The following is a 23,837-nucleotide window of genomic DNA, read 5'->3' as shown; positions in this document are numbered from 1 at the left end:
ATGTTTAAATATTAATTTCAAATAATTGACCCTTATGACTGGCTTTGTGTTCTAGGGTCACACAAATCATCTGTAGAGCCTTTATCCTCCAGGTTGTGTGAATGTTAAAGGTTCTTTATGGAACCATACAGCAAGACAAAGAACATTTGAACCTTTATTTTTAAGAGCGCACATGCTTATTCTTGAATACACCCCAAAATAAAGATCACATAAGGTAGAGATCATATTAATTTTAATACCAAAAAATAAAAAACAAACAGATAATCAAAATAAAAAATAAAGCTCATAAAAACTATTAGATGCTCAAAAAAAGACAATACAAAACCAGCTATAATTTACTTTCTAATATTTAACAAAAACAAACCTATCAGCAACACAATGTGCATTTCCAGCTAATATAATTTTTTCCCCAAAAACATTGAAGCTACAAGCTCAGTACAGGCAAGCTATGATTCATCAACATATCCTTTACTTTATATTATGAAAAAATATAAGGGAATGTGTTAACAGTATGCAATAGATTTATTAAGATGCATCCATCTCTTCAGTCCTTCGGCAACAAAAAAAGTCTCTACTGTGGTTTGTACTGTAATGTGCCTTGATACTTTGCGAGCAAAAACGTCCAGAGTTGCAGGTGAGCCGAGTTATCAGTTCTTTGTGTTTTTCCGGAGAGCAAACTAGGAAAACAATCCCAAGAATTCTTTGTGAACCGTCCACCCGTCCTATTACACTATAGATGACCTACAGTAAGTATTTAGTCAGTGAAGCTACATCAGCAGGAGGGAACCGAGTGAAAGGTTTCATTAAATCCCAGCTTCAGCTCCCAGATTAGTGAACTATTTCCCCGACGGCATGTTCTTACAGACACTGTCCCATAAACACACACACACGCATTCCCAGTCTAAGGAGTCACCCAGTGTCCTCACTTGACCTACCGCAAGTTTATCTACAAAGATATTTTTATCACAGATCATCCCCATGTCATTTCTCTCAGTTGCGTTGTGTTCAGAAATGTATTAGACGCTGGGCGAGGGTTGTGGGTTTGGGTTGGCCGTAGCTGGACGTGGCATAGTGTACATGGCCCCTAGGAACTGATCCGCAATTCTTCCGGCTTCCCTCAGCCCGCTCAACAGAGCGCCGTGGACCGTGGCGGGATAGTTCCTGATGGTGTGTTCGCCCGCGAAGAACAGACGTGGGACGGGCTGTGAAAGAAACGCAATAACATTAGCGATTTTATCACCGTAAGCATGAGATGAGATGAACAACATTACTGTCTTACCTGTGAAGCTCCAGGTATCGCAGGACCAGGTGTGATGGGCTGGGCCATGAGATCATAGTCATTACCAGACGAACCGGCGGCTACGTACGAGTAAGATCCACGAGCCCAGGGGTCGGCACGCCAGCGAGTCACGACCGTCTCTTTTGGCTGCCATGGTGACAGACACAGAACACACATTTAGTTTGTTGTCATTGGAGGGCGGCCAGCAGCCCTGCACCACTGGAATGAGCTTCAGTCTCGGTGTGTGAGTTTACGCTGCGACATTCCTCTCGTGATTGTTATTCACACAGACATTTGCCGTACAGTGATACAACATGAAACTAAATGAATGTAGGCTTATTTTGCAATCATGACATGCTGACTGTGCATAATCCTGCTTCTCATACAACTACTTGGCTACTAGAAACTTCTAGTAAACTTATCTATTCATTTTTTTTACTGTTAAACTATTTTATGATAGTCGGTAACATTTAAGAACATAAACCTGTATGAGGTCAGATTATTCAGAAATACCTGACTGTCAAATTTTTCAATTGACCAATCAGGATAAATTTTTTAAAAGTGTAATCATCCAAGGCATTTGAGCTCACCTGTGGTACCGCACTGCTTCCAAAAATTCCCTTGAGGATTGCCAGACACCGCCCAACGATGACATCATCACTTATGTTCTCCATAATGCCAGCGGCTTCTCCTGCCATCAATGCCAGCAGTATGGGAGCTGAGAGGATATAAAAAATATCAGATTATTAACAAGGTGTTGATTAGGGATACCTGGAAAACGCAACCGGATGTAAAGTTCGGATCCAAACGTGTATCGCGTCAGCACACGTGCGTCCGCTGAAACCGTCTATGATTGATTTTAGTTATACCTATTTTATTAGATCAATGAACAATAACAAAATAAGACACATTAATTTCAAAGAGGAGTGTGCTGAGAATCAACTTAAATCAAGATGACAATCACCTTTGTAAAGGTTCCAGAAGAGAAACAGTTCCCCTCGACTGGCTGTGGTACTTCCCACGTGACCAAAGAGGTTAACACTGGGGTCCCAGAACACTCGATCAAAACACAACACCACCTAGAGACGTGGAGGACACAGGTTAGGTCAAAACACTATTTTAAATACATTGGTTTCAAGCGATTGCTTCTATGTAAGAACTACACTTAACATATATACTTGCTGTTTAACCAACTCGTAAACACTCTGGGTGTCCCTACACAAACCAAAATCATAGAAAAATAAAATGTGTGTGTTATTGCCATCAGTATAATGATAACAAACTATACAATAATTAAAACATTAATGTGAAAGCAGTTCTGTGAACATACAGTATATAAAGACAGTGGTTTCTGATATAACAGCATTGTGGACACTATGCCCTCTTGTGACAGAAAACAGGAAGTGGTGTGAGATAATTGCATAATACTGCAGTATTTTTCTGCTGCAGTTGATGTGAAGGAGAAAGAGTGCTTGGGAGTATGATGATGCATCCAGGACTCTCAATGTGTGTGTGAGTGTGTGTGTGTGTGGGGGGGAGGGGGGTAAGGATCTTACACAATAAACACACACACCCACAACTACAACATTAGCTATAATCTGACCGAACCTAACCACAACTGTGTTAGCAGTACATTAGTGCATTTTACTGAAGTTCCTAGCAGAAGTCAACCGATTAATCGATTTTAGCAATTAATCGGTTTGCAAAAATGATCAGTCCCGATAGCAGCTTTTAAAAATTGCTTTTGATCTGCCATTAAAAAAATACCATTACAACTGTGTTAGCAGTACATTAGTGCTTTAAGATCAAGTGCATTTTGAATGAAGCCCCTAGCAGAAGTCGAACGATTAATTGATTTAAAAAAAATCATCAGTGCCGAAAACAGCTTTTAAAAATTACTTTTGATCTGCCATTACAAAATATTATTACAACTGTGTAAGCAGTACATTAGTGCTACAAGATCAAATACATTTTGAATAAAGCCCCTAGCAGTAGTTGACCGATTAATCGGTTTTACCAATTAATCAGTTAAAAAAAATTATCAGTGCCGATACTTTGAAAATATCATCTGCCATTAGAAAATATCATTAATGTACTTGTACTACTTACACAGTTGTAGTGCTTTAAGATCAAATGCATTGTAAATAAATCCACTGGCAGAAGTTGAAAGATTAATCGGTTTTACCAATTACTCGTTTTTTGTTAACCAATCAATCGGTGTAGACAGCAGCTTTTTTAAACTGCTTTTATCAGCAATTAGCAAAAAACTGGCTAAGCAGTACATTATTGGTTTAAGATCTAATGCATTTTGAATGTAGTTCTTAGCAGAAGTTGTCCGATTAATCAGTTTTACCAATTAATCGGTGCCGAAAGCAGCTTTTTTAAACTGCTTTTGATGTGCCATTAGCAAAAATCAGCAAAAAAGAACAGAATTGCACTTTTTGTTTTACATTTTGTGCATTTGGCAAACGATTCGTACAAATTGACCTACTTTTTATCAATATGTGCAGGCACGTGCAACGGGGAGTGGGCTGTGGCAAAGGGTGCTTGAGCCCCTGCCCCTTTTCCCAATGTGCCGTTTTTGATGCCCAAATTGCCCTTTTAGCAAGCAGATGAAGGGGGACCCTCCACCCCAAAAAGGCATTCGCTTTGGATTGACAAATGAGAATTATTCGCACCTTGTTAAGGTTCCCGAACCCCATTCTCTGAATAGCAGCGGTCTTCCATTCCGGCAGTGGAGGCACGAACTGCACGGCTGGCGGCTGTTGCTTCATGACCCCCAAAGGCAGAGTGCACAGCACAGCATCACACTTATAAATAAACGTCTGTGTAGTGGAGCGTGTATTTACAGCTATCACCTCACAACCTGAGACAGGAAGAAAGCTACGGTCATTACATATGCAAATAAACATCATCGCAGACTGCAGAGACAGCACTGATCGACTCACCGGATGATGTGTATCGGACTTGTCTGACTGCAGTGTTGAGTTTGATGTCCAAGCCCTCGGCAAGGGCCACGGGAACGCACGAGTACCCGTTTCGCACGGTCAGGTGACTGCCGGTAAACTCAAAATCATCGTCCTGCGTAAAAACAGGCCGAGATAAATGCACATAAACACAGCTTTATTCACTTATCACTACTAAGCAGCATGATTTGTAATTATTTTAGCTATGCTTTGCAAAATTTTGGCAACCTCACGTGTTTAATCACACAACTTGAACCATCATGTCTGCTTGTGTTATTATAGTACTAAACAGGATTGTGCAATTTAGTTACTTCTTTCAGTTTATCCTTCACCTGAATAAGTCACGCTGTGATATATCGATCATCTATTGGTCACACATCTTCACATGGGTCGAATGTGAACTTTGTAACGGATCGAAATGCAAAGTTTTGCGCTTGTGTTCCAGGCTGTCACATTCACATCCGTATGAATACAGTCAATGAAACGAAAAGTCTACTATGAGCGTGGTATTACTAAAAAGTCCATAAAGTAAAAAGAATAACACGTGGTAGTACCTGATCCCAATGTTTGAGCGAAAGCGTGGATAGAGGTGTGGCATTGGCAAACTCCAGATTAGCAAAGTGCCAGTCGAGAATCTGTCTGTCTCTTGAAGACAAATACACATCACTGAAAAGAGAGAAAAAGAATGAAAATGATGATGCATGGTTACCAAAGCAAGTTAGGCAACTATCTTGATCTTGCTAAACTGTGTTTGATTATTGAAACGGGTTTCATACACATCACTGGGTGGGTTGGCCTCCAACTCCTGAAGTCTCTCCTCCAGTTTAACCTGCATCTCCACCAGCTCATCATACTCCTGCGGCAGGGACACAGGAAACACAGAGACCAGAAAATGTATGCATATTTAAAAAAAAAAACTTTGTGGTTGTTGAACAGGTGGATAATAGAGTGCCAAACTTGAGTCCCAAAAAACCTACACCAATCGCCTTTAGGTGTGCAAGTCTACACCATATATTATCCAAGAATAAAAGATCCACACACATACAAGATCAGCCACAAATCTTGTATATATTTATTATACAGAGGCCATAAACGTTCAAAAAGGTGCAAAAGTACAGTAGAAAGTTTCAGTGTCATGTGCATCCAAACATGTACCTGCACAGTCATTAATGCACATATATTAATTAAATATGTGTGTTAATTACCTTTTTGCACCTTTATGGTCTCTGTATAATAAATTAATTTGAGCTTTGTGGTTGATCATGGATGTGTGGGAATCTTTTTGGGGTCATTCTACAAAAAGGTGGAAATGCTTGTCCCTTGCTTTTGCAGACCCCTTAATCATTTAATTTGGCCCAATAATCCCATAATGATATATATTAAATAAATATAGACTGTCCTTAAAATGATGAGAGAGTTTATTTATTCAATTTTCTTTTTACCCCCCTTTTTTTTTAAATGTCTGGTCCTGAAAATTGCCCTGTCCCTTTGATCATACATGAAAGTTGAACTGTGTACTTATTATTTAAAGGAACAGTATGTAAGAAATGTATATAAATTAATCATAAAATGGCACTAGACATTAAGAAATCATTTTCATTTTCATTTCAAATACTTATATCACTGACAACAGTGGTCCGGCCAGGATATTGTCATTTAAAAAGTGGAGTTGCAGCCCTCAACTGATGTTTATTTTGTCATGTTGCATATTGGCCACCAGTTGTGTGATTGCAGTACCAGTTTTAGCCGCAAGATTTGTGATTGCAATACCAGTTTTGGCCACAATACTACATACTGTTCCTTTAAAACCATGTTTTTTATAAAACAAATCTAATTTACATTTACCTTTAACCCTGTATGAATTTACTACAACACTGAAATGGTAAAAATACACTATTACTATGAATAATATCAAATAAAAATGTGTCCCCCAAATTTATGTTATTGGTGTTACCCTACCCAAAGCACTTTTATTTTGAAACAATGCATCAGCTCTTTTAAGTTTTTCATGGGTCAAGAGGTCAGTGAAAGAAGTGCAGTGGAGGAAGGCAAAAGGTTTGTGAGATGTCTTACCTTATTTGTCTAAAATATCATGATATATAAGATTTTTTGGATGTCATTAGTGTTACTCTTTTTTATAGCTGGGAGTGTTAAGATCTTTACATAAAAATACATTATACTGAATAAGTATCTGATTGTTACATCACTGATGAAATAGCACATGGCTAATGGCAGCCATTTCGTTAAAAATTTCGTTTTTTCTGCAAATTGTCATTGGTGTTACCGTCATTGGTGTTACTTCTCTAATGAGTACGTCCTAAGCACTATTCCTTTAACTGACCAACATAAAAGCATAAAAACAAAACACGATGGAAAAATGTTTCAGTTTATAAGTTATCTCATATTCATTATCTATTATTATACTCATTTTGTCAGATATTGAAGATGCAACGTCATGGATTATTTATTCAAATTTACTAAAAAGTTAAACATAGATTAAGCTCCCCGTATGGCGGATTCATAGATTTGACAAGTTAATTAATGCTACTATAGAAGTTTTGGGTATTCATTTAAGCAGATTTCCATCACCCAAATTCCACATTTTCTGTAGAATGACCCTTTTATTATTGGTTGAACAGGTGGGATTTTTGCCCTGTGTGGCTCATGCCAACATCTAGATGCTGCTTCTCTTCATGCATATTTCATTTGATCTTATTTACAAAAACCTAGCAAAGGAAAGCATCCTGTAGTATTATCTATTAAGTGTGAGTTTTCCCTCATGTGTATATTATGTCCTGAAAGGCACTGCAGAGGGCAGCAGCAGTGGTTTGGTTTCAGAAGGCAGAGTCATCCCTCTGAGGAGGCCAGCTTTTCAACAAACTAACCAGTCGGAGACTATTTAAAGCGAAAACCTTCCCTTCAGCCACATCATACGGCTCTAAAATACCCTGCCATGGTCTTTCTGTGTCCATCTGTTAACATAAAGTCTGAGAAAACCTGTTTTTACTCTCAAGCTCAGTTACACACAATGGTCGGTATTATTCTTACAAAGCTCCAAATGTACTTTTATAACCATATAAATAGAGAAAATTACAGGTGAGAACACATTTCTGCTGCTCAGTGACACTTTTTAATGGGACGTACCACGAAAAACAAGATTTAAAGAAATAGTTCACCCAAAAATGAAAAGTCGGTCATCTTTTTCTCACCATCATGTCATTCTAAACCTACAAGAATTTATTTTTTGTTATGAACATAAAAGATATTTTGAGAAATGATGGTAAGCACACAGCCGATTGTAACTATTGACTTCCATAGTAGGAAAAACAAATATGATGGAATTGAATGGGTACCGTCAACTGTGTGCTTATCATCATTTATCCAAAATATCTTCTTCATCATTTATCATAATGCTTCAATGTTATTTGTTTTCCTACTATGGAAGTCTGTGTGCTTTACCATAATTTATCTAAATATCTTTTGTGTTCATTGAAATAAAATAAAAACTCAATACAGGTTTAGAACAACATGAGCAGGGCTCCAGACTAACTTTTAACACTAGGAGCACAGTGGTCCCCAGCTCAAAATTTTAGGGGCACAACCAGAAAATTTAGGGGCACACACTATAAATTAACATGCTAACCAAATATTCACATTTCTACCAATTTCCACTGTATCACTAATAAATGTTAATGATAGACGCAGAAAGTATAATGTGCTGTTTCAAATTTAGTGTCACATCACAAAAAAAGGTGAAATTTACTGGTTGCATATGTCCAACTGGATGTAAAATTCAGTGGCACACTCTCAAATTTTGGTGGCAGTCTGGAGCCCTGAATGACGGTAAGTAAATGACAAAATGTTCATTTTTGGGTGAACTATCCCTTTGATTTGATCTTCTGAAATCAAAAGGATCATTTAGGGCAGGGATGGGCAACTTCGGTCCTGGAGGGCCGGTGTCCTGCAGAGTTTAGCTCCAACCTTAATTAAACACACCTGAATTAAGGTCTTACTTGGCATACTAGAAACTTTTAGGCAGGTGTGCTCAGGCAAGTTGGAGCTAAACTCTGCAGGACACCGGCCCTCCAGGACCAAAGTTGCCCATCCCTGATTTAGGGTTAAGATTCATATAGGTTTAGAATAACATGATGGTGAGAAAAAGATGACAGACTTTTCATTTTTGGGTAAACTATTCCTTTAAATCTTGTTTTTCATGGTACGTCCCATTAAAAAGTGTCACTGAGCAGCAGAAATGTGTTCTCACCTGTAATTTTCTCTATTTTTATGGTTGTAAAAGTACATTGTCAACTAAATGAATATAACATGGCAAAGATGAATGCACATTTATATATTGATTCAATCGATTTATAGCATTTTGAAAATATTTTTTTTGCATTTTGCATAAAATTATAATCAGTTTTTATAAATAAATCTTTGAAAATTAAATTATGGATTTGAATTTTTTATGTTTTTATAACCTATAGATGCTATGTGAAAGTTTGTAAGAGAAAATAGTGGTTTTCATCTTGTCACTTTCTTGGTATAGGAAATCTTGGTATAGCGTTTTGGAACCAAACTCTTTATATTTTGAAAAATAATGATAAGCACACAGCTGATTGTAACCATTGACTTCCATAGTATTAGTTTTTCCTACTATGGAAGTGAATGGTTACGGGCAGAGTAAATAATCACAGAATTCTCATTCTTGGGTGAACTATCGCTTAAAAATCTTAGTTAGACAGGAATCGCACGCTATAAATAAGCATCTCAATTAAACGTACAAAATTAAGTCGAACACTAGCCAAAATGCCCTGTTTCGACCATAAATGGTTTGAGCGTCTCTAATGGGATACAATTGCAGCTGGAAGTGAACTGAGAGTGATTATGTGAATTAACATGCTAAAATCCAAACAAGGAATGTAACTTTCTGCTTTGTGGGCGCTAAAGAGAGTCTGACAATATTAGACTGTGGTCTGGAAAATGTACTAAAACAACTGCAACATCGAGCTGAAATAGCATTACGCTTCATTACAGAGTGTGGAGGTGTTTGGCAAAAACTTCTGCGCTGTACAAAGATTTTCAGCAGGCTTTCATTAGATGATGCATCAGTGAGGAGTACTTCTGTTCCCCTGGCCTTGTTTTTGTCAAATTAAACATAGCATTCAGTGATCAGTCTATTAGCTTGTGTTTTTTTTACGAATTTGCATGGGTTTGGTCAATGTTGGACGTTTGGTGTACTACCTTGCAGAGTGCTGTGAGGTCTCTGTGTTTGCTCTTCACCAGGAACTCGGCTGTGATGTCTCTGGGTGGCTTCACCTCGCTGGCTTCTTTATACTGCTGATGCAGCTCCTTCACTTTCTCTTTAGCAGCCACCATCTGAACAAGTGAGCGAAAGTATCTGTGTATAATAAGCATGCGATAGCAACAAAGCTGAAGGTGAGGGGTGTTTGTGTGTTTTACCTTATTGAGGAGGTCCCTGAGCTCCTCTTGGGTCTTTACAATCTTCTTCCAATGTTCGATTTGTTCATCTTTCACGTGCTTTTCCTGCAGCTGTTTCAACATTTTAATACAGGGATTACTATCTTAATGTTTCAAATACAAACTGTAAGGCAAAAAGTCCACGATCCACTCACTGTATGACGACTTCCAGGGCTTGTCCCAAAGAGACGGGTTTATTGTTAAGAAAGTTGAAGTCAAGCTGGTGGCTGAGGTATGACGTGGCCTCCAATAAACGATTGAACTCCTGCTCTACCATCTCGTCCTTTTCTTTAGGGACCTTAAGCAGAGTAACAAGTATTTAAGGATTACTTCACACGTTTATACTCATTTCTGTTTCGTTTAAACCCCCCAAAATGTTTTTTTTGTTTTGTTTTTTAGAACCAAAACAAGGATTTTAATTAAAGGTGCACTGTGTAGATTTTAGCGGCATCTAGCAGTAAGACTGTGAATTGCAACTAACGGCTAATAAAAATATGGCAGCACAAAATGGTGACTTCCACGTAAGGGGACCCGTTGTATAAGTAGATAAAAAAGGGCCATTCTAAGGTAATAAATACAATTTGTTAATGCACACACATGCATGTATATATTTAAGAAATGTTTACATGAGTATATACATTTGTATATTTATGTATAATTTATATTATATATAAATACTTAATATATACAAATTTTTCTTAAAATTATACATGCATCTGTGCATATTTATATATACATAATTATATAATTATTACACAGTTCACACACATATGATGTAAACAAAAACTTTTATTCTGCTATAGATTAATCGCGATTATTCTTTATGCATTCCCACCATAAAACATTAAAATATACTAAAAAACACCTTGTGCTATACAGGCTGCATATGTCTAATATTGCAAACTTTAAAATATTACAAACTTCCTAAATTAAAATGGTTTTATAAACAGAAATACTTACACTTGTGCAGCGCTCCCCCTGTTTAAGAATTTTGAAATTGAGTGAAAGCGAGTGAAAGAAAAATTAAAAAAATAAGGAAATGGGAAATAGTACCAAAGGAAAAAAATGGGGTTGGGTAGAAAGTGAGAGAGACAAAGAGAGCATTAGATTATACTTGTTTTGGCTTAAATCAGTCTGAAATTTAAATTGTAAACACTGGAGTGCCAATTATATTAACTGAGGAAGATCATGTCAAAGATTAATATCAATCATTGAAATCAAACTTTGATGCTCTAATCTCACCATTAAATTATGAGACTTTAGCTTGGATTTCACAGACGGGGACACGTGTCATATGCATGTTTTTACAATGTTTCTAGTGCACTCACCGCCTGTCCATTGGCTTCATAAAGTGGACACTTCTGTTTAATTTTGGCCAGCTCCATGTTGACCTGTTTGCTTACTACAGCCATCGGGTTTCCACCTGAAAGAGACAAGATGAAGTTTCACATACCTGCCTAAACAAATGGACCATTCAACTTTTAAACAACAGTGCCACCTCCTGGAGAGAAAGAGTATTTGATATTTCTTACCCAGACCAGTCACCACCATTGCTCCAAGGTCAGCAACATAGTTCCCTTTTCGGAACGTGGCCACGCGCCCACCTACACGATCCTACAGAGAAAACGAAGACAATCAAAAATCTTGCATCTCTCCTCTCTGTCCTATAACTTTATTTAGCAGCGTGTACTCACTCTCGCCTCCAGAACGGTCACATCCATCCCAAAACTCTGCAGCTGTCGTGCGGCTGCCAGCCCTGATACGCCGCCTCCGATTATAATCACCTTTCCTGTCTTCTTAGCTACAAGAACATGAGAACGTTTTATTAGAAACTCAGACGAACAAAGCACTTAAAGAGCATGTCTTGCTCTGATTGGCTGTCACGTCTGCTTGTGTTCATGCTGTAAACAGGCTGTCATTCTTTTCTGTGCCTGCTATTTGTCATAGCTTTGAGTATTCATATAACATCTATTATAAAAGGTTAGGGCAATTACTTGGCAGAGGCTTTACTCTCTTGTAGACACCAAAGTTGATAAACCCATGTCTTTCCAGGTAGCTGTGTATCCGGTGCACTAAAACAGCATCACCTGCAGAGGTAAACACATGACCAAACCAAGTTAAAACATGCATAGCTGAAACTATTTTAACGTATTGTACGTATATAAACATTTGTGTGACTGTCTCCATCATCCCAAGTCACCCTGATCCAGAAATATTTGAGGAGATTTATGCAATAACAACATTATAAGAACACAGACTGTCCAAATTTCCATTTCTACTACATTGCAATAAATAATATGACACTCAAGATGTAATATTAGTCTCATGTGTCCCCAGAATGTGCATGTGATGTCCAAATACCCCATAATTAATTTATTATACCAAGGTAGTTGCCTGAGGAAGATCAGTCGATCGAAACGTTGCAACACAACAATTATTACATTTTTATTACCATGTTAAAAAGGCACATTTTGGGTGTGCAGGAAAAAGTGTGTGTGTGTCTCTTTAAATGCAAATGAGCTGCTGTTGCTTCCATCCTCATTTACGATTATCTATACCGAAACCATACGGTGCTTTAAATAAGACAATCACCTTACTTTACTGTTCATAGTGAACGTGCGGTAATGAATTATCTAAAGAAGTTTTAAAATAGAAACGATGACCCCCAACTGTGGTCTTTGGCCGGCTGTGGGCGGATCCTGCGCAAAGTGACATCAGTTGGCTCAGAAAACGCCAATAGCTTGTCTCAATAAAATATTAGTATTTTTTCGCGAAGTTGACTAGTGTTTTAGGTGTCAACTAGTAGCAGCTGTACCAATTAGTCGACTAGTCTTGCACATCCCTAGTACACACAGACACACATATAAAAGTGTATTTCTCATATTACGTAACCTTTAAAGTCTAAATATGGTTCTGTGCCAAAGTGACTTAAAATAATGGATCAGGTCTCAATTACAGGTTATTTTTTAGTGAAATAAATTAACTTACTGTTGTATGGCGCTTCTAGCTGCTGGACACAAGACTCGAAGGTCAGCTGAACTTTTGGGTTGTCCAACCAGAGCTGAAGCTGAAGATTTGAGAAAAAATATTTTAATGACTGACTTTTTAATATTGACTTTGTTTACATGTGCACCAATAATTGCACTAAGATGTTAACATGACTTCACTCCTGTTAACATGCAATTTCATTATTCTTATTATTCGTTAAGAATTTGGGTTATTATTCATATACCTAGTCACTGTTTTAATATTAACGTCAAATGCCAAACACGTTCCCATGGATGTATTTTGTTATTCAGCACATACATCTTTCTGTCAAGTGTCTTCAGCAGTCAAACACATTGTGGTGTGCTTACCGTACGGTTTCTGATGTATAGGAACACTTTCTGAGTATGCTGTGGTCCACTGATGATGTCAGGGAAGCATGCAGCTTCCTGTGATGTCATACGGTCATGTGGAAGACGGCTCTGGAATGCTGCCCCCTCTACACCTGACAACAGATGCTAACCATTAAGATTCCCGAAAGCAGAAATACAGCAAATAACATTCTGGAAACCTTGATATTTGTATGGACCATATGTTCACTCTACACCCGATGGCTCCTCTGGTTCGCTGTCATTCTCCTCCTCTACAGGTGGAGCAGGTGGAGGAATCACCTGCTTTCTCTCTTTTTCGGCTTTAGCGTTCCTCTCCTCTTCCGAGTAGTACTCATCCTCCGAGAGATTAGCAAGGCTCTCGTCCATCTCCCTGTACTCCACCTGCAGCGGAGGCAAAATAAACACCATTAAAACCTAGCCCTGGCTCAGCTGGGGTTGAGACAAAATTACTCCCTATTAACGTAGAATCAAACATCTGATCTTGGATTTAAATTATACATATAGATTCGGTTTATCCAATGAAAAGATTAGTCAGATTAGGCTTGTCAGGTTTTGTGTGAGATGCAGCTTGGTCACAAGTAGAAGCTGACTTGGGTTGAAGTGCACCCATTTCATGTTATTTTGTGCATTTGGTATAATACAATGTAGGGATGCTCCGATCGATCGGCCGATAATGCTTGCTATGTTTCTCAATGAATTACAGTGAAATGCCGCTACATCCAAAAGCCAGGGGGCGCTCTCGTGCAGAAACTCAAAATGCGTTGTAGACGAAGAACAATACACACGCAGCTGTAATGACACACAGATTCATGAAATGGCTGAAGGATATATTTATATTGCTGTTCTTCAAACCTTTTCAGGTATTTTCATGATAATAAAGAATATGTTTAATAATTATGTTTGACGAGTGTTGCTTTTTCAAATGCATGTTATAAACGACTCAAACTAACAGTGATTTTAGATCGATAAGGACTTACTGATCAAAAGCCGTAGTACATGAAATAGCTGTAATAAGATCGGCTGTCCGATTCAGAATAGTGATCGGCCACGTATTATTAGTGGAGATCGGCATTGATCAGAGCATCCCCAATACAATGTGTTTGCGTTATTTATGGTTCCACATACCGTACATTTTTGTAGCTCCAGATTTCACTCTCTTCCTGAAATGGACTGATTTGGCACAAAACTCATCAATTTAAAAAAGTGCCGTGTCCCTGATTGGCCAGCTAACCTGTATGTTGATTGGCCTGAATACCTCTGACGTCAGCTGGAAATATGCCGCTCCTTACCATGTTTGAAAGATTCGGTCACAATGCAATGCTAACAGGAGTTAACTTACAGGCTGTGAGTCCGAAGCAGGAGGAATTATGATAATGCCGGTCTTGTCTACATCACCAATCCAGGAAGTAAACTGTTGCCTACAGTCCGTGTGTTTGTTGTAGTCCAAGAAAAGAGATTTACGTTGGAAACGATAACTCACGTCATCGTTTACTTTGGGGTTTGTACCTTTTGCATATCGTTAACATGTACGAACACACACATACACACCAAAGGAAATGTAAAAATGTGAATCGGACAATAGTTGCCCTTTAAGCAGCAGATTCAGCACCGCTTCTAAAAATGTTTCCTGTCCTCAGGACAGGTACAGCTAATATTGATGTTTACCTTGGCTCTCTTGCGGCGACTTGTCCTGCGGCCCTCTGCGGAGTCCAGATCGATCCCTCCTGGTCCAGGAGGATGCAAGAGAGGAGGTCCACCTGGTTCTCCACTAGGGGAGGCTCTCTCTTTCTTTCTTACATCTGCTGAACCTGGACCACAGATACTAACAGCCACAGACTGGGGGGCAGAGAGGGTTTCAGGGGCACGGTCACCACCGTTACCCCCAGAGGAAGAGGAGGAGCCTGGGTCTGACTTCTTACTGGACAGCATCACAAATGAAGACAGGTGACTCTCTTGAAATGCGGAGGGGAGTGGAGAGCTAAGGAGATGTCCAAAAGAAAAACAAGACACCTCATACAAAGAGTAACGCCATATGTTGTATTAAAAACAAAGGACAGTGAGAAAGAAAGCAGCTTGTAATTGAGCTAATATAAAAGTGAGAAAACATTCGTCCTAAACCCAGTAAATAATATCATTGACCAATGTATGCTTGGTTTTAGACCAGGCTCTATAACAAAACATCTCCATGCCTCATGCTTCAGGTTTATGGAAAAGGTTGCATTTCACTATATAATATTTAATGAAGAATATACGCATATTTTGGACAAGGTACTTGCAGTATAGTCCTAAAATACCGGTATATATATATCTTATAACTAAAGACCTGTTTCATGTTCTGGTGGTGCACCTGCTCTTAACAAGAGGCATTTATGGATATTCCTGCTATAAGATGATCTGAGGGATTTTAAATACATTAATACTTTACAGAATCAATGAACTTTTCTTATTTTACTAAATTTATCTGCTTGAATTCATCACCAACACAATAATAAACAGATCACCGTCTAAAAACACTCACAAAAGCTTGAACTTACACGTTTGGGTCAATACTAGCGCTAATAGCTAAACGTTACAATACCGGGAATATATAGGACATTACCAACCAACCACGACTCTAAATGAGACTAATCCTCACATACTTCATCAACTATTTAAATACTAAACAACACATTTTTTTAACAATGAAGAAATAAGACAATAACTGATGGGATCGTGTGCTCGTTAGCAAACATGCTATTGCTAACGGCACGAGCTCTTATCCCTTATTAAAGTCTAGAAAATCTCTAAGACGCTCTTCTACATTGTTTATCACGTATAAATATTGAATATAAATTGCTAAATATGCATAATGTGCTACGCGTAAGCATCGATTTACGTATTGTGCTCTGCTAATCAAAATATTATTCATATTTACCTCCTCGCAGCTGCCGTAAGTAAAGCACAAAGAAACGAACGGCTACTCCAGTAGGAGCCAATGCATCCAATCAGAGAAGCCGAAAGTGTCAAATGGGCGGGATAAATCTTGTACAGCTCTGTAATTGGACAAAAATCTAATCGATCAACCCTCGTAGTAAAATCCAGCTGTACTGAAGGATGCAGTTTACGCAATTTTGCCATAAATATTTTAGCCATAACCATGCCGCATTGACCGATCATACAATGTAATGTATGTCACATAAAACATAGATATCATTTTGCCCGCCTATTGTCATTTTTGAAATCCCATTGGAAAATGAACCATGGTTTAATTCTAGTAAAAAGCTAACCCTGCTGTGATTTTAAAGGTTTACCATTTACGTGGAGTGCACTACTAAAACAATTTGGTGAAAAACTGCACATCCTTGGTTGCACTTTTTCAGCCACCCAATAGGTGGCGCTGTCACCAAAAACTATGTTTCCAAAAATGAATTTGTTTTAATGTGATTTTTTATTTATTTAATTTTTGTATTTGTTTATTATTATATTTGACATATTTTATATATGTAATAGGTACTCTGTTGCTCTTTTATGTTAATAAAAAAAGAAATACAGTTCGGAATGCTGAAGCTTCAGCCTCATATATTACGCTACTGGAAGCCATCAGACAAAATGATTTTTTCACTCTTGACCTTTGAGAGTCACATTATCATTAACAGAAAAAAAGATAATAATTTATTTATTGAACAAATAAGAAAAGACAAATTAGATAAAAATTAATAAATGAAATGAATACCCTACTATCAGCAGCAAAGTGAACGTGGGAGGGGCTAGACCGTTGACGTATGGACTGTGGGAGGGACACAAGCAAAGCGGAAAAAGCTGATCCAGGTGCGGTTGGGACAGGTAAAGCAAGTACGGGATTTCGTGAGGGTGTGCCTATTGTTTTTGCTTGGTTTTATAAATCGGACTAAACCCACTGCAGTTTCAGAGGTAAGTTTTGATCTGATATTGAGTTGGTAAAATTTCTGATATCAAGACTGAGAGAGTGAGTGATCGCGTGCATGTTTTGATCCAACTCAAGAAACACTGGGCTTGTTTCCTGCGACGTCACACGTTGTTGTCGTACAGATGCGATTTCAATAAAACAATCTCATCCATTTAAAACAACTTAACTTAGATTTACAATTTTAACTAGTCGACCAACAACAACCAATGAATGTATTGTTTGCTTTGATTTTAAAGAGTGTTAAAGTTAATGTAATTTACTCTTGAACAATCAACGTGTACCATATACATAATTTTTTAGGATCATGTACACTGCAAAATTGATGTGATCAGTTATTCATGATAACAAATGTTTTTTTTTTACATTAACTTACCAAAATAAGTTAAGAACATTTTTAATAAGTCCACACAACTCATTACTTGGATTTGAAATATTGCGTTAAACAAGGTTAATTGTACTTAAAAAATGCAGCAATTTTCCACCCAATCCTGTTATTATTTATCATGTGTGTCACAAAAGATTTTCTGTCATGATCTTGTCAGCCTAACCTAAAAGTAAACACTTCTGCACATAGTGCAGAATATTCTGACCTTTTACTTGCTTGTAGTAAAGTTAACAATAAAACTGCTAATAATAATTGCTAGTGTAGAAAAAGTGTTAAAGGTCACACATTAAACCTGATTTTCCATTTGGACAGTATCACGATGAAGAAAGAAGGAGAGACATCTGAGAAACCTGATAACACCGCATTTACTCAGCAACGGCTCCCGGCATGGCAGCCTGTGCTCTCCGCTGGCATTGTCATTCCTGGTTTTCTCATCATCGGTTTGGCCTTCATTGGCATTGGAATTGCCCTCTTTCTAACCTCACAGACCATCCAAGTGGTAGAGGTAAGAGGAACAATAACAGTACCATGGCATTTACAGTAAAGATTACTTGCATTTTGAGGTGATACCACGACGAAAATAACAATACAGATTCTAATAGTTTCCATTACTCATGAGTCATCAAGTGTTTACCAACAAAACCATTAAAAAACAAACCATGGTCGTATTCCAGTAAGATTTAATAGATCCAGTTTCCAGTAGAGACCCATTATAGTTTACATTAAAACCATAACGATTCCCATTATAATTTCTATTGTTTGAGTAGCCCCTCATATAAAAGATATGTACTGATTTTAATTTCAGTTTTTATGGTACTGAACAAATTTAAGGTGTAAACAACATAATTTTAAGCTAGCTACACACCTTAAATGAGTGCACACTGTAATGTCCGCTATGGTTTTGGACACCACTAAAATGGATGTTCCCTCAAATAGTGCATTGTTTAAGGGTATAGGGGGCTATTTCGGACACATCCAAGGTCTGTCACTATCGCCTTTTTACCGATTCACCATGTAAAAACTGTGGTGCCGCTCATTTGGGAGTCAGATCGTTGTATTTGGCTCTTTGGCACAGCTGACCTGTGCACAAGAAGCAAACCAGAAGTGATGAAGCAAGCAAGCAATGAAGTCAAGCGAGTGCTGCTTTGTTTTTGTTATGTATCCCAGCAGTCACTCACTAGCTCCTCTAGTTTACCGTTTTAAGTTATGAATACTAACTACTGCCACCTGCTAGTACGATAGTTATCTTATCACACGCTGGCGCGTAACGTGCATGCTACTTGGCCAACGTCAGTTTGGTTTGTGAGGGCAACTTTGGATGCAGCTGAATGACTAGTGCCACCTGCTGGTACGGATAGTAATGTTATTACATGCTGATGGCATGTAATTTTGGCCAATGTGAGCCCACATAACGGTCTAGCTACTTTGTTGCCGTCGGTTTGGTGAGTCCCTACCCTTTCGGAGACATCAGGCAGCTTTGTGGTTGTAGATATTGTCACACTGGGATGTTTGGGAAAGGTGAGAAAAGTTAATGAAAAATTAATGCTCCCTTCATGTTGCAGATGGATTACACGGGGGATAAGACAGACTCACCATGTTTCCCCTGTACAGATTCAAAAACAAAAAACTGCACCTGTGAAATAAAGTTCTCTCTTGACAAGCTGGTTACGGTACAGTTTTTAAATTATATTTCATTTTGCCTCCCATTTGAAATCTTGCAATTTCAATATCATGATTTGTGATTTATGTTATCTCCAGGGCCCTGTTTTTTTCTACTACGGCCTGACTAACTACTATCAGAGCTTTAGAAAATATGGTGTTTCAAAAGACGATTACCAGCTCAGTGGTGACACATCATACTTCACGGTTTGTGTTTGTCATGAGTTTTTAACTTTATTTAATTTGATGTAATAGACCCTACGTTCCATGTTAACGTTTTTTTATGTTTATATCCAGAGTCCACAAGATAAATGCTCTCCATATAACTATGATTCCAATAAGTTCCCCATCGTCCCATGTGGAGCTTTAGCAAATAGCATGTTCAATGGTAAGATTGTTTTAAAAAAACTTCTTGTCATGCGTTGTCTTGTGACATTTATAGTGTCATGGGATTATTAACTTGTTATTGCTTCCCCCAAGATACGTTTGAGCTCTTTCAAATAGTCAATAATACAAAGAAGCAAGTCCCGCTTGATGGTAAAGGTATCGCCTGGTGGACAGACTACAACATAAAGTACAGGAACCCTGTGCCGGTGAATGGCTCCTTTGCGAAGGCTTTTTATGGGTATTTATCTTTAACGTTTACAATAATGCAAATTATTTACGCTGTACGATTTAGACTTTAACTTAATGTATTGAGTTTTTAATTGTTAAAGGTACGGTGAAGCCAATACACTGGCCAAAGGCGGCATATGAGCTGGACACCACAGACCCGAACAACAATGGTTTCTTAAACCAGGACTTTCTTGTGTGGATGAGGAGGGCAGCACTACCTCAGTTTAGAAAGCTGTATCGGCGAATCACAGAGGGGGATTACTCCGGAGGACTTCCTGCTGGGGATTATTCTCTGACAATTCATTACAGTATCCTTTAAAATCAAAATACTCGACACAAAAACAGAATTAAAGATATAGTTCACTCAAAAATAGAAAATTTAACTTAAATTGTACAAAGCTGTATAATTTCTATGTTTTGCTGAACACAAAGGAAGATATTTTGATCAATGTGTTTAACCAAACTGTTTTTGAGCACCATTGACTTCCATAGTTTTTTTCTTTCCTACTATGAAAGCCAATTGTGCCCTTGTTTCCTGCTTTACAGCTTGAGGGGGATTTAAGTAATGACTGAATTTTCATTTTGAGGTTTTATATTTCCATGCAATGCAAGTGGATAGGGACTGATGCTGTTGGTCACTAACACTTTGGTTAAAGGGGCCATGTCATGACTTTTTTAAGATGTAAAATAAATCTTTGGTGTCCCCAGAGTACACACGTGAAGTTTTAGCTTAAAATACCATATAGATAATTTATTATAACATGTTAAAATTGACATTTTGTAGGTGCGAGCGAAAATGTGGCGTTTTTGGGTGTGTCCTTTAAAATGCAAACACTGATCACAATTTGTTGCAATTGAAACTTAATTGTGCTGTCAATTGTTTACTCTCTCTCTCTTTCTCTCTGCACTAAATAGCAGTGCCGTGGTTGGATAGTGTGGATTAAGGGCGGTATTATAATAAGATCTTCTTATGACATCATAAGGAGAGCCAAATTTCAATGAGCTAATTTTTCACGGGCTTGCAGAGAATGGTTTACCAAAACTAAGTTACTGAGTTGATCTTTTTTACATTTTCTAGGTTGATAGAAGCACTGGGGACCCAATTATAGCACTTAAACATGAAAAAAGTCAGATTTTCATGCCATGGCCCCCATTTGTAATGGATTTTAAACAACAAAGGTGTTTGTCATATCCAATCTTTATCACTTTAGTTGTCAGATTGTTTGTGAGTTGTTTGAAATATTATTAATTCTTTATTTTTTACAATGTTGAATTAATTCAAAGCAGCTTAACATGAAGAGAAAAGAAACAACAGAAAATGGTACAATTATTAATATATAGTATAAAGAATAGAATAGAAATGCATGGTGTTATTGCAAATATTATTGTCCTCATAAATTATTCATAATCTACCCATGTGGAAAAAGTTGTACACCTCCATAATGCACTTAAAGGGCTCTATTTTTGTGCACTGATTTTGTACTTAATATACTAAGGGGTGGTTTCCTGGACAGGGCTTATCCTAGTCTCAGACTAAAATGGATGTTATATTTTATTATATATTTTAACACACATCAGCTCCATTGTTTTGTTTCGTATTGTTTTTTGTAAGGTTTGTTTGTGAACAATACTTAAATGTCCTAATGTAACTAAGGCCTATTTCTGGATTAATCTAAACCCTGTATGGGAAGCCGCCCCTAAAAATAATTTTTAGTACTTCTTAAGATGTTTTTAAGATTATCTAGGTGTACCTATTTGTGCTATTTTGAGACGCCGTGAATATGAGCTGAAATGTGCTTTTAGCATACTGTCTCTGTATTAAAATATGTGTTTAATTAACACTTGTTTTAAACTTGAACCCAACTTGCATACAAAGATGGGTTCAAGTTTACTACAAGTGGTACCCAAATACAGTTTTTATACATTTTAGTTCATATTTATGGCGTCTCGGGGTGGCACAGAGAGGTGCACTTGGATGTTTTTAAGATTATCTTAAAGGTATAGTTAAAAAAAATGAAAATAATGTCATTAATGACTCACCCTCATGTCGTTCCAGGCTCGTAGGACCTCGGTTCGTCTCCGGAACACAGTTTGGGGTGTTGTATATTTGGTCGGAGAGCTTGTTGACCCTCTATTGAAAATCTACGTACGGTATACTGTCCATTTTATTACCAGAAAGGTAATAAAAAAATCATCAAAGTAGTCCATGTGACATCAGTGGGTCAGATAGAAATTGTTGAAACATCAAAAATACATTTTGGTCCATAAATAAAAAAATCCAACTTTATTCAGCAAAAAAAAAAACAGCTGAGGGGCACCAGATAACACGTCAGCCACGTCAAGAAGAGAAGACAATGCTGAGTAAAGTCGTAATTGTTGTTATTTTTGGACCAAGGTCTATTTTCGATGCTTCAACACATTCTAACTGACCCACTGATGTCACATGGACTACTTTGATGATGTTTTTATATCCTTTCTGGACATGAGCATTGTACCGTATGTGGATTTTCGGTGAAGGGTCAACAGGCTCTCGGACTGGATCTGGAGCATCTTGAACTGTGTTTCGAGGATGGGCGGAGGTCTTACGAGTTTGGAACAACATTTTATTTTAAATTTTTGGGTGAACTATCCCTTTAAGAAGTACTTGAGAAGCATTTTTAGTCTGTTAGTGCACTATGGAAGTTTTTGCCCTGATAGTTAAACATATATTTATTTTTAGTTTAATGATGTTTGTGTTTTGGCTGTTTCTCCATAATACAGCAAGGCTTTAGACCTGTTTTAAGTATCTGTGACACATCTGCCTGTGTTTGCCTGTGATCCAGGTAAACAGGTTTTACTGGTTAGGTGTGGCTCAGCCTCTCCCCAGAAAAATGTTGAAGCAACAAAAAGAAGGTTTTGAATATGCATTCTTCACCTATGTAAATCGCTTCATTGCTATGACAGTCAAAGAAGCTGTATGAAGATTTGAAAAGTTTTGTTTGGGAAAAGGTAAAGATTTGTTTCAGAAGCATTGGCTGTAAACACAGAGGAAACGTCATGCTAACGTTGAAGTCCAAATCGTGTTTGTTCCTTAACCATTTTGTTTCCAGACTACCCAGTAGTGAGTTTTAATGGACAAAAGAAGGTGGTCTTCAGCAACGTGTCTTGGATGGGAGGAAAAAACGACTTCTTGGGCATCGCATATTTAGTGGTTGGGTCCCTATGTGTGGTCATGTCTATAGTTATGCTCATTGTTTACGCCAAATTTAAATTTACAGAAGATGATGCGTGAGATTTTCTGTGCATACTGTATATATGCCACGTCAAACTAGAAAGGGAAAAACAAAGTGCAGAATTATAAAAGATGTTCAGGATTTATTTGTTTATGAAAGAAACTATATGTGTAAGGACTTCTTGAAACCTTGTTTTAATAATGTTGAAAGAAATCTTTAGGTCATATCATTTGTACAATTTGAAGATCTGAATTGGTTACTTTAGAGGTCAGGGACATTCAGAGACTTTTACAAATGTTACTACATAAATTCTTTCACTGTCTCAGGTTGTGTACAAGCTAAACTATCTGTTTACTTAAATTTGTTGTTTTAACAAATGTGACGTTTGGGTTTGTTCTCGTCACCGGTGCACTTTGCAAAGCTGTTTCATTTAGTTTCGGTGGCTGTAAAACTAAAGAAGCATGTTGTAGTTTTAAAACTTTAACTTAAAAACACAAATAACTTGACTAATGTTTAACAAGGTTTGATCTCAGGTGCCATGTTTATCGGTCAAATGCATAGCTTGGTATTTAAGTTAATATATTGAAAGTTAAAATTGATCGTGAAGAATATCTGTAATAAGTTAAATGCTGTTTTTTTAATATTAAAAAAGTTTGCACGAGCCCTGTATTGCTGTGTTTTAGGGTTGCCATAGTAGACCAGCACCAATGTGACTCAATTATAAATGTATACAATTTTTATTTTCAAATAAAAGAGAGCGGTGAGTATGGAGTCCCATTAGTAACAAAACTTAAATATAAAAGTGAAAAGCCTTTGTTTTGAAAGAAAATCTGATTGGAAAGGATCGTCGTGTGATGCGTCTTGCATTGGTTCAGTTATGTAGTGTTTAAAATGGATATATAATCTTACTCAAGTTGAAATAGCTATTTATGAAATCCTAA

The 23,837-nt window shown here is 37.5% G+C and overlaps 2 protein-coding genes across 4 annotated transcripts; one reads left to right on the top strand and one right to left on the bottom strand.

Moving 5' to 3' along the window:
* Nucleotides 1-141: 141 nt before the first annotated feature.
* Nucleotides 142-16,253, bottom strand: kdm1a (lysine (K)-specific demethylase 1a). Of its 3 annotated transcripts, none has more exons than XM_073869712.1 (21): nt 16,015-16,253; nt 14,766-15,078; nt 13,316-13,481; nt 13,080-13,213; nt 12,712-12,790; nt 11,718-11,810; nt 11,418-11,524; nt 11,256-11,337; nt 11,052-11,146; nt 10,684-10,701; nt 9,882-10,021; nt 9,706-9,799; nt 9,487-9,621; nt 5,031-5,101; nt 4,800-4,914; nt 4,228-4,360; nt 3,958-4,145; nt 2,244-2,358; nt 1,870-1,997; nt 1,280-1,426; nt 142-1,202 (listed from the first exon to the last, which is right to left on the bottom strand). In XM_073869712.1, exons 1-21 carry the CDS (start codon nt 16,236-16,238, stop codon nt 1,017-1,019), a joined length of 2,763 nt encoding a protein of 920 aa, XP_073725813.1. In that variant the 5' UTR covers nt 16,239-16,253; the 3' UTR covers nt 142-1,016. The 3 variants fall into 3 exon arrangements, with proteins under 3 accessions (XP_073725813.1, XP_073725811.1, XP_073725814.1); XM_073869710.1 differs by having other exon boundaries at nt 13,316-13,485; nt 14,767-15,078; XM_073869713.1 differs by having other exon boundaries at nt 13,080-13,207; nt 13,316-13,485; nt 14,767-15,078.
* A 598-nt stretch (nt 16,254-16,851) lies between these two features.
* tmem30b (transmembrane protein 30B) lies at nt 16,852-23,557 on the top strand. Its single transcript, XM_073869709.1, has 8 exons — nt 16,852-17,009; nt 17,723-17,915; nt 18,973-19,080; nt 19,169-19,276; nt 19,367-19,457; nt 19,550-19,694; nt 19,787-19,992; nt 22,774-23,557. The coding sequence occupies exons 2-8, from the start codon at nt 17,730-17,732 to the stop codon at nt 22,953-22,955; spliced, it is 1,026 nt and encodes a 341-aa protein (XP_073725810.1). The 5' UTR covers nt 16,852-17,009; nt 17,723-17,729; the 3' UTR covers nt 22,956-23,557.
* Nucleotides 23,558-23,837: the final 280 nt, after the last annotated feature.

Source organism: Misgurnus anguillicaudatus, chromosome 7, assembly GCF_027580225.2.
Source record: "Misgurnus anguillicaudatus chromosome 7, ASM2758022v2, whole genome shotgun sequence".
Classification (NCBI taxonomy): domain Eukaryota; kingdom Metazoa; phylum Chordata; class Actinopteri; order Cypriniformes; family Cobitidae; genus Misgurnus; species Misgurnus anguillicaudatus.
The sequence above is the reverse complement of the archived record's forward strand: the minus strand, read 5'-3'. Positions and strand labels throughout refer to the sequence as shown.